Source organism: Salmo trutta, chromosome 15, assembly GCF_901001165.1.
Source record: "Salmo trutta chromosome 15, fSalTru1.1, whole genome shotgun sequence".
NCBI classification, from domain to species: Eukaryota; Metazoa; Chordata; class Actinopteri; order Salmoniformes; family Salmonidae; genus Salmo; species Salmo trutta.
In genome coordinates this window covers 38,333,284-38,350,323 of record NC_042971.1, presented here as the reverse complement: position 1 = coordinate 38,350,323, position 17,040 = coordinate 38,333,284, and the positions used below count along the sequence as shown (strand labels likewise).

The window sequence follows — 17,040 nt, the reverse complement described above, 5'->3', positions numbered from 1 at the left end:
AAAAACCTGTTTTCAATTTTTCATTATGGGCTATTGTATGTAGATTAATTAGGATTTGTATTTAATCCATTTTAGATTGAGGCTGTAACGTAACACAATGTGGAAAAAGGGAAGGGGTCTGAATATTTTTCAAATGCGCTGTATATTTAGAAACTGCTTCTTCAATATAAATCCTAGCTCACACTTGTAGGCAATGTTAAGATCACTTTATTGGTCAATTGCACATAAGGTCTCCAACCAAAATGTGACTTCCGTTTTTAACCTAACAGATCTGAAAGACATGCACAGGTTTTGTAGCAGCGCGGGGGGCTGCTGCATTGGACATCCTGGGAGATGTTGTTGTTCGGGGTTAAGTGCCTTACTCAAGGGTATAATAGCAGACAAATCTAGGATTTGATACCAGCAACCCTCCTGTTTCCAGCTCACTTCCCGAAATATTTTTTCCCTGTCGGACCCGGAATTCAAACTGGCAACCCTCCGGTTCTTGGCTTGCCTCTCTAACCGCTAGGCTACTTGCCGCCCTATTTAAACTAATGTGCAGAAACACGTCATCGGTCTAACGGTCGGGTCCTGCTATCCGGGGTCCTTGGAACGTCCAATTTTACATCACGTCGTTGAAGTTTACATTTAAAATGGATAAGGTGAGGGTTAGAGTTAGGTAAGGGTAGGGTAAGTGTAGGGGTTAAGGAGTCTGCATACTAGGTTTGGTTTGGTTATAGCAGAACTCGGCTAGGCGAAGTGAACGGTCTTGTTCGACAATGCAGACGACTGCCGACTGAAAGATCTACAAATCACCTTGCATCATAAATAATGATTATTATTTGGCAATCAGTCAGTCACAATTTTCCCATGATACATCATGGTTGTGATGCTCTCAAACGGCCAACTTCTGTGCCTCACATACTCGCTTAAAGCTGCAATATGTAACTTTTTGGGTGACACGACCGAATTCACATAGAAATGTGAGTTATAGAAATGTAATTCTCATTGAAAGCAAGTCTAAGAAGTGGTAGATCTGTTCTATGTCCGCTATTTCTATGCATCTCGTTCTTAATTTTTGTTTTTTGCGTCTTTTGCGGTCGGTTTTGAACACAAGCTTTAAACAGCTGAAAATACAATATTTTTGGTTATGGAAAATATATTTCACAGCGGTTTAGATGGTACAAGGGGCGGCAGGTAGCCTAGTGGTTAGAGCGTTGGCCCAGTACCGAAAGGTTGCTGGATCGAATCCCCGAGCTGACAAAGTAAAAATCTGTAATTCTTCCCTTGAGCAAGGCAGTTAACCCACTGTTCCTAGGCTGTTATTGAAAATAAGAATTTGTTCTTAACTGACTTGCCTGGTAAAATATGTTTTTGTTTCAATTAAGGCATCTCTCTGATTCAAAGGGGTTGGGTTAAATGCGGAAGACACATTTCAGTTGAAGGTACAACTGACTAGGTAGCCCCCTTTCCCTTACAATGATTGTCTATACATTGCTTGTTTTGTCACATAAATTGAAATTAGGCCACTATTAGAATTTTAGCAACCAGGGAATGGCGGAGCCAACAAATCAAACTTTATTTGTCACATACAAGTGTAGGCCTTACCGTGAAATGCTTACTTACAAGCCCTTAACCAACAGTGCAGTTCAAGAAGAGTTAAGACAATATTTACCAAATAAAGTAAAGTAAACAATTATAAAAAGTAACACAAAATAACAATAACGAGGCTATACCAGTACCGAGTCAGTGTGCAGGGGTACATGTTAGTTGAGGTAATTTGTACATGTAGGCAGGGCTGAAGTGACTACGCATAGATAATAAACAGCAGTAGCAGCAGTGAACAAAACAAATGGAGGTGGGGTGTCAATGTAAATAGTTTGGTGGCCATTTTATTAATTGTTCCTAGACTTGGTGCTCCGGTACCGCTTGCCGTGCGGTAGCAGAGAAAAGTCTATGACTTGGGTGACTGGAGTCTGGGCTTTCCTATGACACCGCATATTATAAAGGTCCTGGATGGCAGGAAGCTTGGCCCCAGTGATGTACTGGGCCTTACACACTACCCTCTGTAGTGCCTTACGGTCGAATGCTGAGCAGTTGCCATACCAGGCGGTGATGCAACCGGTCGTTACCTCTTCAAAATTGTCTTTGTGTGTTTGGACCATGATAGTTTGTTGGTGATGTGGACACCAAGGAACTTGAAACTCTCGACCCGCTCCACTACAGCCCCGTTGATGTTAATGGGGGCAGCAAGGCTCAGTGCAATGGCAGTGTTGCCATTGTTTTTAACAGTTGTTCAATATATATATATATATATATATATATATATTTATATATCTTTTTTATTTCACCTTTATTTAACCAGGTAGGCCAGTTGAGAACAAGATAAAGCAAAACAGTCCAACAAAAACAACAACACAGAGTTACACATGGGATAAACAAACGTACAGTCAACAATTCAATAGAAAAATCTATATACAGTGTGCAAATGTAGTAAGATTAGGGAGGTAAGGCAATAAATAGGCCATAGTGGCAAAATAATTACAATTTAGTATTAACACTGGCGTGATAGATGTGCAGATGATGATGTGCAAGTAGAGATACTAGGGTGCAAAAGAGCAAAAATAAATAACAATATGGGGCTGAGGTAGTTGGGTGTGCTATTTACAGATGGGCTGTGTCCAGGTGCATTGATCTGTAAGCAGCTCTGACAGCTGATGCTTAAAGTTAGTGAGGGAGATATAAGTCTACAGCTTCAGGGATTTTTGCAATTCGTTCCAGTCATTGGCAGCAGAGAACTGGAAGGAAAGGCGGCCAAAGCAGGAGTTGGGGATGACCAGTGAAATATACCTGCTGGAGCGCGTGCTACGGGTGGGTGTTGCTATTGTGAGCTGAGATAAGGTGGGGCTTTACCTAGCAAAGACTTATAGATGACCCGGAGCCAGTGGGTTTTGCGATGAATATGAAGCGAGGGCCAGCCAACGAGAGCATACAGGTCGCAGTGGTGGGTAGTATATGGGGCTTTGGTGACAAAACGGATGGCACTGTGATAGACTACATCCAATTTGCTGAGTAGAGTGTTGAAGGCTATTTTGTAAATGACATCGCAGAAGTCAAGGATCAGTAGGATAGTCAGATTTACGAGGGTATGTTTAGCAGCATGAGTGAAGGAGGCTTTGTTGTGAAATAGGAAGCCGATTCTAGATTTAATTTTGGATTGGAGATGCTTAATGTGAGTCTAGAAGGAGAGTTTCCAGTCTAACCAGACACCTAGGTATTTGTAGTTGTCCACATATTATAGGTCAGAACCGTCCAGAGTAGTGATGCTAGTCGGGCGGACGAGTGCGGGCAGCGATTGGTTGAAGAGCATGCATTTAGTTTTACTAGCTTTTAAGAGCAGTTGGAGGCCACGGTATGAGTGTTGTATGGCATTGAAGCTCGTCTGGAGGTTTGCTAACACAGTGTCCAAAGAAGGGCCAGATGTATACAGAATGGTGTCGTCTGCGTAGAAGTGGATCAGAGAATCACCAGCAGCAAGAGTGACATCCTTGATATATACAGAGAAAAGAGTCGGCCTGAGAATTGAACCCTGTTGCACCCAAATAGAGACTGCCAGAGGACCGGAACACAGGCCCTCTGATTTGACACACTGAACTCTATCTGAGAAGTAGTTGGTGAACCAGGCGAGGCAGTCATTTGAGAAACCAAGGCTATTGAGTCTGCTGATAAGAATGTGGTGATTGACAGAGTCGAAAGCCTTGGCCAGGTCGATGAAGACAGCTACACAGTATTGTCTCTTATCGATGGCGGTTATGAAATCGTTTAGGACCTTGAGCGTGGCTGAGGTGCACCTGTGACCAGCTCGGAAACCAGATTGCATAGCGGAGAAGGTACGGTGGGATTCAAAATGGTCGGGGATCTGTTTGTTGACTTGGCTTTCAAAGATCTTAGAATGGCAGGGCAGGATGGATATAGGTCTGTAACAGTTTGGGTCTAGAGTGTCTCATCCTTTGAAGAGGGGGATGACCGCGGCAGCTTTCCAATCTATAGGGATCTCAGACGATACGAAGGAGAGGTTAAACAGGCTAGTAATAGGGGTTGCAACAATTGTGGCGGATAATTTTAGAAAGAGAGGGTCCAGATTGTCTAGCCCGGCTGATTTGTAGGGGTCCAGATTTTGCAGCTCTTTCAGAACATCAGCTATCTGGATTTGGGTGAAGGAGAAGCGGGGTGGGGAGAGGGGGGGCTTGGGCAAGTTGCTGCGGGGGGTGCAGAGCTGTTGGCTGGGGTAGGGGTAGCCAGGTGGAAAGCATGGCCAGCCATAGAAAAATGCTTTCTGAAATTCTCGATTATCGTAGATTTGTCAGTGGTGACAGTGTTTCCTAGCCTCAGTGCAGTGGGCAGCTGGGAGGAGGTGCTCTTGTTCTCCATGGACTTTACATTGTCCCAAAACCTTTTGGACTTTGTGCTACAGGATGTAAATTTATGTTCTGAAAAATCTAGCCTTAGCTTTCCTAACTGACTGTGTATATTTGTTCCTAACTTCTCTGAAAAGTTGCAAATCGTGGGGGCTATTCGATGCTGATGCAGTACACCACAGGATGTTTTTGTGCTGGTCAAGGGCAGTCAAGTCTGAGGTGAACCAAGGGCTATATCTGTTCTTAGTTCTACATTTTTTGAATGGGGCATGCTCATTTAAGATGGTGAGGAAAGCCCTTTGAAAGAATAACCAGGCATCCTCTACTGATGGGATGACGTCAATATCCTTCCAGGATACCCGGGCCAGGTCGATTAGAAAGGCCTGCTTCCTGAAGTGTTTTAGGGAGCGTTTGACAGTGATGAGGGGTGGTTGTTTGACCGCAGACCCATTACGGACGCAGGCAATGAGGCAGTGATTGCTGAGATCCTGGTTGATGACAGCAGAGTTGTATTTAGAAGGCAAGTTGGTCAGGATGATATCTATGAGGGTGCCCGTGTTTATGGATTTAGGGTTGTACCTGGAAGGTTCCTTGATAATTTGTGTGAGATTGAGGGCATCTAGCTTAGATTGTAGGATGGCCGGGGTGTTAAGCATATTCCCGTTTAGGTCATCTAACAGTACTTGCTCTGAAGATAAATGGGGGGCAATCAATTCACATATGGTGTCCAGGGCACAGCTGGGGGCTGATTGGGGTCTATAACAAGTGGCAACAGTGAGAGATTTATTTCTAGAAAGGTGGATTTTTAAAAGTAGAAGCTTGAATTGTTTGGGTACAGACCTGGATAGCATGACACAACTCTACAGACTATATCTACAGTAGATTGCAACTCCGCCCCCTTCTGCAGTTCTATCTTGACGGAAAATGTTGTAGTTGGGGATGGACATTTCTGAATTTTTGGTGGCCTTCCTAAGCCAGGATTCAGACACGGCTAGGACATCCGGGTTGGCGGAGTGTGCTAAAGCAGTGAGTAAAACAAACTTAGGGAGGAGGCTTCTAATGTTAACATGCATGAAACCATGGCTTTTACGGTTACAAAAGTCAACAAATGAGAGCGCCTGGGGAATAGGTGTGGTACTGGGGGCTACAGGGCCTGGGTTAACCTCTACATCACCAGAGGAACAGAGGATAAGGGTACGGCTAAGGGCTATAAGAACTGGTCGTCTAGTGCGTTGGGAACAGAGAATATAAGGAGCAGGTTTCTGGGCGTGGTAGAATAGATTCAGGGCATAATGTACAGACAAGGGTATGGTAGGATGTGAGTACAGTGGAGGTAAACCTAGGCGTTGAGTGACGATGAGGGAGGTTTCGTCTATGGAGACACTCACAAACTGAAAATATGTGTGTACAATAAATTGGAGAGAGAGAGAGACTTAAACATCACATTAATTTGTACATAATGGGCATGTTCGAGCAGATCACTTTTGTCAAATCAGTGAACATTGTTGGTTACCGCCTTTCAAAGTGTGTTGCACTATGGGGATCAGAATTGTCCGACTTGCACATACATGCATGAACTTTACAAAAATCAAGTGATCGCGATTGAAGGTGTTTTCGTCCATATCGGCTGAACCGTTTAGAAATTACAGCACTTTTTATACATAGTCCCCTCATTTTAGGGGACCAAAAGTACTGGGACCGAGAGACTGAAAAACAACTTCTATCTCAAGGCCATCAGACTGTTAAATAGCCATCACTAGCAGGCTGCCAACCGGTTATGCAACCCTGCACCTTCCAGGCTGCTGCCCTATATACATAGATTTGGAATCACTGGCCACTTTAATAATGTAACACTAGTCACTTAAATAATGTTTACATACTGCTTTACTCATCTCATATGTATATACTGTATTATATTCTACTGATTTTTTGTCAATCCCACTCCGACATTGCTCGATCTAATATTCTTTACTTTTAGATCTGTGTGTATTGTTATGAATTGTTTTAGATACTACTGCACTATTGGAGCTAGGAACACAAGCATTTTGCTACACCTGCAATAACATCTGCTAAATATGTGTATGTGACCAATACAATTTGATTTGACAACTTGACTGATGTGTATTAAAGTTGTCAAAGGTTTAGTAGGTCCCATACTCCTAGCATGCAATGATTATATCAAGCTTGTGACTGCATTTGCTGTTTGTTTTAGGTTGTGTTTTAGATTATTTTGTGCCTAATGTTAAATAATGTTCTGCTAATTTTGGATTCAGTTTTAGTGTAAATAACAATAGAATATGTTTCTAAACATTTTTACATTACTGTGGATGCTATCATGATTAGGGATAATCCGTAATGAATTGTGACTAATGATGAGTGAGAACGTTACAGACATAGAAATATCATACCCCCAAGATATGCTAACCTCTCACCATTACAACAACAGGGGAGTTTAGTATTTTATATCATACCCCCAAGATATGCTAACCTCTCACCATTACAACAACAGGGGAGTTTAGTATTTTATATCATACCCCCAAGATATGCTAACCTCTCACCATTACAACAACAGGGGAGTTTAGTATTTTATATTATACCCCCAAGATATGCTAACCTCTCACCATCACAACAACAGGGGAGTTTAGCATTTTATATCATACCCCCAAGATATGCTAACCTCTCACTATTACAACAACAGGGGAGTTTAGCATTTTTTGGGGGGTATGACATTTATGCCTAACTTTCTCACTCATCATTATTCACGATTCATTCATTCAAAACAAACATAAAATGCATCCAAAAAGTCTGTAGAGTCACAAGCTTGATGTAATCATTTCGTACTAGGAATATGGGACCAAATACTAAACTTTTGACAACTTTTATACACTACAAATTAAATTGTCTCAATACTTTTGCTCCCCTAAAATGGGGACTATGTACAAAAAGTGCTGTAATTTCTAAGCGGTTCACCCGATTATAGATGAAAATATCCTCAAATTAAATTGTATCATTTAAAATCTACCACAAATACCTTGTACCTCTGCATATTGATCTGGTACTGGTACTCCCTGTACATAGCTTCACAGTGATCTGGTACTGGTACTCCCTGTACATAGCTTCACAGTGATCTGGTACTGGTACTCCCTGTACATAGCTCCACAGTGATCTGGTACTGGTACTCCCTGTATAAAGCTCCATTCTTGTGTATTTAATTTCATTAAAATCTACACCAGTTGAATTCAACGCATGTGACAAATAAAATGTGATTTTCTAAAAGTCAGACTGTAGACGCTACACAACACTAGAGGGAGCCAGCAGCATTGCTTTTACTGGCACCTCAGCCAAGAAGCAGCCAACAGAGAGACTGATAGCAAGGCTACTGGCACCTCAACAGTTTTACAGGTGTCATATCTTAATTTGATCACTCTGTTGTCACTGAGAGTGTTCCTGCACCTCAGGAAATTAAAATAAACCTCATGATTTACATAAATTCACTGAAAACCTGCAGTTCTTTCTATCTCCTGTGCAACTACACTTTTAAAAGTTAATGGAAAGAGCAAATGGCACTTTAACAATTCATGTTCACAGCAACAGGAAATAAATGTATACTGTATGTACTGTAATTACCAGAGTTTATAAATGTGCAGGGTGTCATGTATGTATTACAGGGTTCAGAAAGTATGGTGGTGTAGTAGTGAAAAAAAAGCAAGATCACTCTGAGTTAGACCCAGTTAGTTCTAAGTGAAAGTGAAAATGCAATGGCCATGTCAATAACTTTCAGTTCAAGTCCTGGAATTACCCCCGCTCTGTGAAATGAAATGCAAAAGCACATATCGTCCTTTCACAGTGGATCGAGAAGAGAAAGGAAGACGAGCTGACGTTTTTTTCTGTTGGGACTAACTTATGATTTAAAGGTAATACAAAATTATTGTATGTCATTGGTATGTTTGTAGATTGATAGATCGATGTCTAATAGGGAGTGTACATCCAAGTAAATCAAGTAGTTCATAATCAATCTTTGAACTGTGTTCTTTGATTCATGAGATATGTGTTTTGAAATAACAGTAAGTACTGCATCTTCACAAGGAATCTCTTTAAACGTGGTTAATATAGCAATCAATAAAAAGACATGTTCCTGGAAGTTTTATAGAATAGAAGAGCCCTTTACTTAGAATACATCTACCTAATTTCACTTGACCCTCTTTACTGTAATGTTCTATTTCCCTAGCCTCTGAGGACAGTTGATAATGAGTGCCTCACTCCTGCTCTCACAGGTAAGCTGTGTAACACTTCCACAGAGACAAAGTATGGCTTCAGCGCCTTGTACTCATTATTTTTGGTGCCAAGCAAGTCGGGCTGTCCAGAGCCACTATAGGACAGCATTAAGTTATTAAGATGTATTCTTGTCCACAGTGTAAGGTTGAGCATTTCAATGACTATGTGTTATGGGCACACGTCAAAATGTGACATGTTTATTGACCCACACTATTTACAGACAATTTAATCAATAGGTTGTTTATCTTAATCTCACAACTAATGGTTTATGACATATGTCTCTCTTTCCCCTCCCCACTCCTTACCAGTCCGTTCCTCCAACCCCACTGAAGTGCCCCAGATGCCACCAGGCTGGGGCCAGAAAGGTCAAAGGTCAGTGTGCTGTGTGTCAGCGCTGCTCCGAGGCCCTGCGCCGTGTCTACCAGTTCTGCTGGGCCTGTGGGAGGGAATGGCACCAGTCAGGAGGAACCCTGGAGGGCCAAGGGGTCCATTTCTCCTGCTCTCTACCAGGCTGTGCCCTCAGGGCTGCCCTCCTCTCCCCAGAGGTCATAGTTGATCCAAGCAGTTCAGCCCAGGGATGCCCCTTCTTCAGGGCCTGTCCTCACTGTAAGGCCATCCTCACTCACACTGGAGAGGGATGCCCCAATATCATCTGTCCACACTGCGAAAAGGAGTTCTGCTTCCGCTGCTTGAAGAAAGAGTGCTATGATTATGAAGTGGATGATGATGATGATGATGATGATTTTCAGTATCCTTTACCATGCACTGTGGTGGATAACAGTCAGTCTCTCAGAGAGTTGGAACTGTAGGGGCTATGCAACAGTCTGTAGAACATTAATTTACGGCCTCATTCATTACCACTTGCAAAAGGAAATCATCTTGATTGTATTTACTAATGGAATTATTACATTAGTTCTATGGTACAAAGACATCATATTGCTTCTGTATTGTTAAATGCAATCTGTCTAATACTCAAGTAAAAGATATATAAAGCCAGAAGTTATCATTTGTGTTTTGACACCAGTGGCGTATATTCATGGATGCCAAGGGAAGCCAGGCTTCCCCAAAACATGTTCAAAGAAATAAACATATAAAATCGTTTTATATTTAGTTTCTCTGTGTTTTCATAATTTTATTTTCAATTCGCAAAAGGCTGAATGCACAGTATCTCACCTGAGAAAGCATCAGAGTGAGCGAAACAGTGCCCCTGTGATGGCCATCTATCTGATTCTGTCTGGTCATAAAGATTATGACATTGTTGCCGCCCAAAGCATTGAATGCAAGGGAAAGAATAGCCAATCAGTGTTAAGCTAAACTGAGTGAGCTCAGCTGTGAATGGTCCTGGCACACCAAAAAAAGTCTCAAGGGAAGCCAGTTTGGATTTGACTTTACTCCTATCACATCGCATCAAGAGAAATATGTCATTGACAGAAACAACTTGAATTGTTGCATCTTATTGTGTTGTTGTCCTAGCTAAAATGTTGTGTTGTTAGCTAGCTAAAATCGGCCCTTTCCTAAATTAGCCATGGATGGAGATAGGGATTTGGACTTGTGGTTTTACTTATTTCTCCGTCTCAATCGCACGTCACACTGCCCTTTCCCACCTGGACAAAAGGAACACCTATGTGAGAATGATGTTCATTGACCACAGCTCAGCGTTCAACACCAACACCATTTACAACATTAACAATGTCAGCACTGTATTTCTGATCAATTTGATGTTATTTTAACAGACTATTTTGTTTGATTTGATTTAAAACAAGAACATTTCTAAGTCACCCCAAACTTTTGAACAGTAGTGTATATTCTAGATGGTGTCAGAGGAAGGTCCAAGAAATGGTCAAGACTCCAGTCACCCAAGTCATAGACTCTTCTCTCTGCTACTGCATGGCAAGCGGTACCGGAGCGCCAAGTCTAGGTCCAAAAGGCTCCTTAACAGCTTCTACCCCAAGCCATAATACTGCTGAACAATTAATCTAATAGCCACCTGGACTATTTACATTGCTCCCCCCAACCCCCAGGCCCCTTGTGTTTTTACACTGCTGCTACTCGCGGTTTATTATCTATGCATAGTCACTTTACCCCTACCTACATGTACAATTTACCTAGACTAACATGTACCCCCACTCATCGACTCGGTACCGGTACCCCCTGTATATAGCCTCATTATTGTTATGTAATTTTCTTGTGTTACTTTTTGATATAATTTTTGCACTTTTGTTTATTTAGTAAATATTTTCTTAACTATATTTCTTGAACTGCATTGTCGGTTAAGGGCTTGTAAGTAAGCATTTCATGGTCAGGTCTACACCTGTTGTATTCGGTGCATCAAATCAAATTGTATTGGTCACATACACATGGTTAGCAGATGTTAATGCGAGTGTAGTGAAATGCTTGTGCTTCTAGTTTTGATAGTGCAGTAATATCTAACAAGTAATCTAACAGTTTCCCAACAACTACCTAATACACACAAATCTAAATATATGTACATATAAATATATGGTTGAGCGGTGGCCGAGCGGCATAGGCAAGGTGTAATAGATGGTATAAAGTACAGTATATACATATGATATGAGTAATGTAAGCTATGTAAACACCAGGGTGGCAGGGTAGCCTAGTGGTAAGAGTGTTGGGCTAGCAACCGCAAGGTTGCAAGTTCAAATCCCTAAGCTGACAAGGTACAAATCTGTTCTTCTGAACAAGGCAGTTAACCCATTGAAAATAAGAATTTGTTCTTAACTGACTTGCCTAGTTAAATAAAGGTACATTTTTTTACATTTTTATTAAAGTGGCATTATTTAAAGTGGCATTGTTTAAAGTGAGTTGTGATCCATTTATTAAAGTGGCCAGTGATTGGGTCTCAATTTAGGCAGCAGCCTGTCTGAGTTGGGGATTGCTGTTTAGCAGTCTGATGGCCATAAGATTGAAGCTGTTTTTCAGTCTCTCCATTCCAGCTTTGATGCACCTGTACTGACCTCGCCTTCTGGATGTCACGCCCTGATCTGTTTCACCTGTCCTTGTGCTTGTCTCCACCCCCTCCAGGTGTCGCTTATTTTCCCCCTGTGTATTTATCCCTGTGTTTCCTGTCTCTCTTTGCCAGTTTGTCTTGTTTGTCAAGTCAACCAGCGTTTTTGTTTCTCAGCTCCTGCTTTCCAAGTCTCTCATTTCTCGCCCTCCTGGTTTTGAACCTTGCCTGTCCTGACCACTCTGCCTGCCCCTGACCTCGAGCCTGCCTATCATCTTGTACCGTTTGGAATCTGACCTGGTTTATGGTTACCTGGTTTCGCCTGTACCCGACCAAGCCAAATTTCTTCAGCCCCTGAGGTTGAACTGTCACGACTTCTGCCGAAGTCGATGCCCCTCCTTGTTCGGGTGGTGCTCGGCGGTCGACGTCACCGGTCTTCTAGCCATCATTGATCCATTTTTCATTTTCCATTGGTTTTGTCTTATCTTCCTACACACCTGGTTCCTATCCCATTAATTACATGCTGTGTATTTAACCCTCTGTTTTCCCTCATGTCCTTGTCGGAGATTGTTTGTGGTTATGTGTTTGTGAATTTTGTATAGGTGTGCGACGGGTATGTTTACCCATGTTTATTTTTTATGTACGTTGGTTTCTTGGAGTTTGTTTTATAATAATTAAACTACTCTAGTTACACCAAGTTGGTTTTTCCTGCGCCTGACTTCCCTGCCACCTACACACACGACAATGACATAAACAGGCGCTGTTGCGCCTTCTTCAAGGTGGAAGGTGGAGGTGATATGATCCTTGACTAGTCTCTCAAAGCACTTCATGATGACAGAAGTGAGTGCTACGGGGCGGTAGTAATTTTGTTCAGTTATCTTTGCTGCCTTGGGTACAGGACCAATGGTGGACTTCTTGAAGCATGTGGGGATAGCAGACTGGGATAGGGAGCGATTGAATATGTGGGGGGGGGGGCGCAGTCATTGTTCGTGGGCCGAGACTGTGGCACTGTATTATCCTCAAAGCAGGGAAAGAAGGTGTTTAATTTGTCTGGAAGCGTGACGTTGGTGTCCGTGACGTGGCTGGTTTTCTTTTTGTAGTTCGTGATTTCCTGTAGACCCTTCCACATACATCTCGTGTCTGAGCCGTTGAATTGCGACTCCACTTTGTCCCTGTACTGGTATTTCACTTGTTTGATTGCCTTGCGGAGGTAATAACTACACTGTTTATATTCAGCCATATTCCCAGACCTGTGGTGGTTCGCGCTTTCAGTTTTGCGTGAGTGCCGCCATCCATCCATGGTTTCTGGTTAGGGTAGGTTTTAAGTCACAGTGGGAACAACATCTCCAATGCGCTTCTTTATAACCTCACTCACCTAGTCAGTATATAGATCGATGTTGTTCTCTGAGGCTGACCGGAACATATCCCAATTCGCATGATCAAAACAATCTTGAAATGTGGATTCCGATTGGTCAGACCAGCGTTGAATGGTTCTAGTCACTGGTACATCCTGTTTGAGTTTCTGCCTATAAGACAGTAGGAGAAAGATGGCGTCGTTGTCGGATTTGCCGAAAGGAGGGGGGGGGGGACTTTGTATGCATCGCGGAAGTTAGAGTAGCAGTGATTGAGTGTATTACCCCCGCACGTAGTGTAATCAATATGCTGATAGAATTTAGGTAGCTTTGTTCTCAAATTTTCTTTGTGAAAATCCCCAGCTACAATAAATGCAGCCTCAGGATATATGGTTTCCAGTTTACATAGAGTCCAGTGAAGTTCCTTGAGGGCCGTCTTGGTGTCTGCTTGAGGGGTAATGTACACAGCTGTGACAATAACTGACGAGAATAATATGACGAGGTAATATGGCCGGCATTTGATTGTAAGGAATTCTAGGTCAGGTGAGCAGAAGGACTTAAGTTCCTGTATGTTGTTATGATTACACCATGAGTCGTTAATCATGAAGCATACACCCTCGCCCTTCCTCTTCCCAGGGAGGTGTTTATCTCTGTCGGCGCGATGCATGAAGAAGCTTGGTGGCTAAACCGATTCCGACAACATATCCCGAGAGAGCCATGTTTCCGTGAAACAGAGAATGTTACAATCTCTGATGTCTCTCTGGAAGGCAACCCTTGCTCGAATTTCATCTACCTTGTTGTCAAGAGACTGGACATTGGCGAGTAGTATATTTGTATTTGGGAGTGGTGGACGATGTGCGCGTATACGGAGCCTGACCAGGAGGCCGCTCCGTCTGCCCCTTCTGCAGCACCGTTGTTTTCGGTCGGCCTCTGGAATTAGATCCATTGTTCTGGGTGGTGGTCCAGACAGAGGATCTGCTTCGGGAAAGTCGTATTCCTGGTCATAATGTTGGTAAGTTATATCGAATAGTTCTTCACAGCTGTATGTAATAAGACTTAAGATTTCCTCGGGTAACAATGTAAGAAATAATACATAAAAAACGAAATACTGCATAGTTTTCTAAGGACTCGAAGCGAGGCGACCATCTCTGTCGACGCCATCTTGATCATGTGCTAAAAATAGAGAGCAACCTCTGCATGTGACAAATGGGTTCAGTAATCATATCATGTCACAGAGAGTTTATAATCAGGTGGCCAATTCTCCCATCCATAGATAGTGGAACTTCCATTCCAGACTAGTGTTCTAACAATAATTATTTTGGCCTCTGACACTATATACTGTCATGTTATAACATAATCATACATAACTGGCACCTGGCGGTGGCACTTTAAATAGCCTATATGTCTGAACTATAGGGACGTCACCACTATTTTTAGCACAGGATTATTTTCTGCTTAAGGATTTAAAGCCATCTACATTTAATCTGGAGTAAATTCAAGGCTTTATAGAACACAGAGCAGGGTTACTACTGCTGGAAAATAGTAGTAGGCCTACTTCTTAGGGTGAAATTTTAAAAAATCATTTTTTTACTATATGCAGTACTAGATAACTGGATAATGCTTTTGGATTTCATACATTTCCATGCAGATTTTTCTGAAAGGTGTTCAAACCACTTTATAAACTGGGTGGTTCGAACCCTGAATGATGATTGGGTGACAGCCGTGGTATATCAGAACGTATACCACGGGTATGACAAAACAGTTATTTTTACTGCTCTAATTACATTGGTAACAAGTTTATAATAGCAATAAGGCACCTCTGGGGTTCATGATATATGGCCATATACTCCACGTTGCATCGTGCATAATAGCCCTTAGCCATGGTATATTGGCCATATACCACACCCCCTTATTGCTTTAGTATGCTACTTACCCCATCACTTGTTATTTCAGTAAGTGCACTACTAGAAGTCTTTGTTCTTGTGTGCGTGAGAGAGATATTCCCAGTGGCAAGGTGTGATAATAGTGTGTGTGAAGGGGTTAGGTGTCTGTGTGTTCACAGTAGTGTGTCTGGCGGCAGGAGGTAATCTGCAGGTGTAAAGAGGTCACTGTGATTAATAATCAGGTGTTTTCCAATGAGATCTAACTTTGTTTCATAAGGCCTTTATTTATGGAGAGAGACCAGAGACAGCTGGCTACCCCACTTGGTTTCAGCAGCCTACTCTTAAACATTTTAGTAATTTAGCAGACACTTATCCAGAGCAACTTACAGGAGCAATTAGGGTTAAGTGCCTTGCTCAAGGGCACGTCAACAGAATTTTCCCCTAGTCAGATTGGGGATTCGAACCAGTAACCTTTCGGTTATTGACCCAACACTATTAACCGCTAAGCTACCTGCGTCTTTAGATGCCAAATGTGTCACAATGATGCCTTATACATATATGTAGGTCCTTAGACCCTCATAGTGACCCTTTAACAGTTAAACAATTACCCTGTAGTTCTACTCCAACATTGCATGTCAGTATATCATTCACACATGCACATCTATTTTTAGCCTGCTTATTCATAGTCGAGTAACTCCATATAGCCTACAGATTAATGCTGGAGCCAGAATAGCTCCTATTACTTCACTAAGATCTTTGATGTAGTCACCCGATCAATAGGAGGTGAGGTGGTGGTGGTGGTGGTGGTGGGGGGGGGGGGGGGGCTGCTGTCTGCTGTGTACCTAAGCTGCTTTCATGTTCCCTCCTCCTACAGGTCTGCCGGTGGCCACTTTGACTTAAAGCTTAGGGAGAAGGAAAGAAGAGAGAATTCAGTCCAAGACAGATGCTCCAATGGTATAGTGCGCCTTTCAAGGATTGTGTACCACTTACTACCAGTCATCAGCCTTCTACTCTATTCTGATTTTAGAGAGTTGCCTCCAGAATTGAATATTTAAGTGTTTCTATTGTAACAATGTGAGACATTGAAACAATGGAATTACATACCTCAAACAACTGTCCATGACAATAAACCAAAAGGTATTGTTATATGTGATATATTCCAAGGGCCCTCTCTTTGGCAGGTAGATGTTTCAACGTCACTTTGCAATATTTGTTACAATTGTACATTTTACATGTGATGTGGATGGATGTGTGTTTGCCCTAGATGATCTGACTTTACAGCGCTATTACTGGGCTGTATTAAGACCAAATTACACTTTGACCACAGGTCAAAAGAGCATGTTCTCTCGTTGCACCTCCTGGGTGCTCTCTCTGTGGTTGCTACAGTTAAAGGGCCAGTGTACGGGCTTTGCTAGCTTTTTGAGGCTTTATCCCTAAGTGTGACCTTGCAGTGTCAGTGCAGTCAGCCTGTCCCACATGCTGCTAAGAGGCTTGCAGGTAGCGGCTCAGTTTAGCAGGACCCCATCTGACTAATCTGATTACTTTAACTGGACTCTATCAGTCGCGACATAGAAGAACACACTTGTGATCGTATGACCAGAAAGCTGTATGACAGCATTCTCCCAATATGGGAGTGTATGTGTGCGTGTGTTTGCATGTGTGAGAGATTTCTCCTAAGAAGCAGCCAGTCACAGCCCAATAAACTGTGCCATTCCCCCCTCTGTCTGTATAGCAGGCCATTTCCAGGCATCCATATACCTACCATGCACATTGCGGCATCTGAATCTATGGGCTGGCTTGGGTCAAAAGGCCAAAGACAGACTTGTAACTCACCCCAAGGTATTTTCAGCCGTGGTATCTTTATCACTGTCACCACTTTGCACTTTGCCCTCTAAATATAATGGCATCTTATGGTCCTGAGTAAAGTCATCGGTGTGGTTAGATTTGCCTTTCTCTGGTTAGCTGGTGGTTAGATGCACAAAGAGTGTTGTTCTCTCGTTGTGGTGTGCCACAGTAGGTAATGAAATTATGCTAAGCATTGTCCACGCATTGTGAACTGTCCAAGGAAAAAATTGTTCAGTTATTTTCATATCTTTAAAAGTTGTCAATCATCTGTTCTCAGATGAAACATTTTCAGCTCTCTAAGATTCACCATTTCAGACCACCAT

The 17,040-nt window shown here is 42.4% G+C and overlaps 1 protein-coding gene across 1 annotated transcript; it reads left to right on the top strand.

Moving 5' to 3' along the window:
* The first annotated feature begins 8,136 nt into the window (after positions 1 to 8,136).
* si:ch211-284e13.9 (E3 ubiquitin-protein ligase RNF144A) lies at positions 8,137 to 9,778 on the top strand. Its single transcript, XM_029691315.1, has 3 exons — positions 8,137 to 8,311; positions 8,626 to 8,671; positions 8,981 to 9,778. Exons 2-3 carry the CDS (start codon positions 8,645 to 8,647, stop codon positions 9,479 to 9,481), a joined length of 528 nt encoding a protein of 175 aa, XP_029547175.1. The 5' UTR covers positions 8,137 to 8,311; positions 8,626 to 8,644; the 3' UTR covers positions 9,482 to 9,778.
* Positions 9,779 to 17,040: the final 7,262 nt, after the last annotated feature.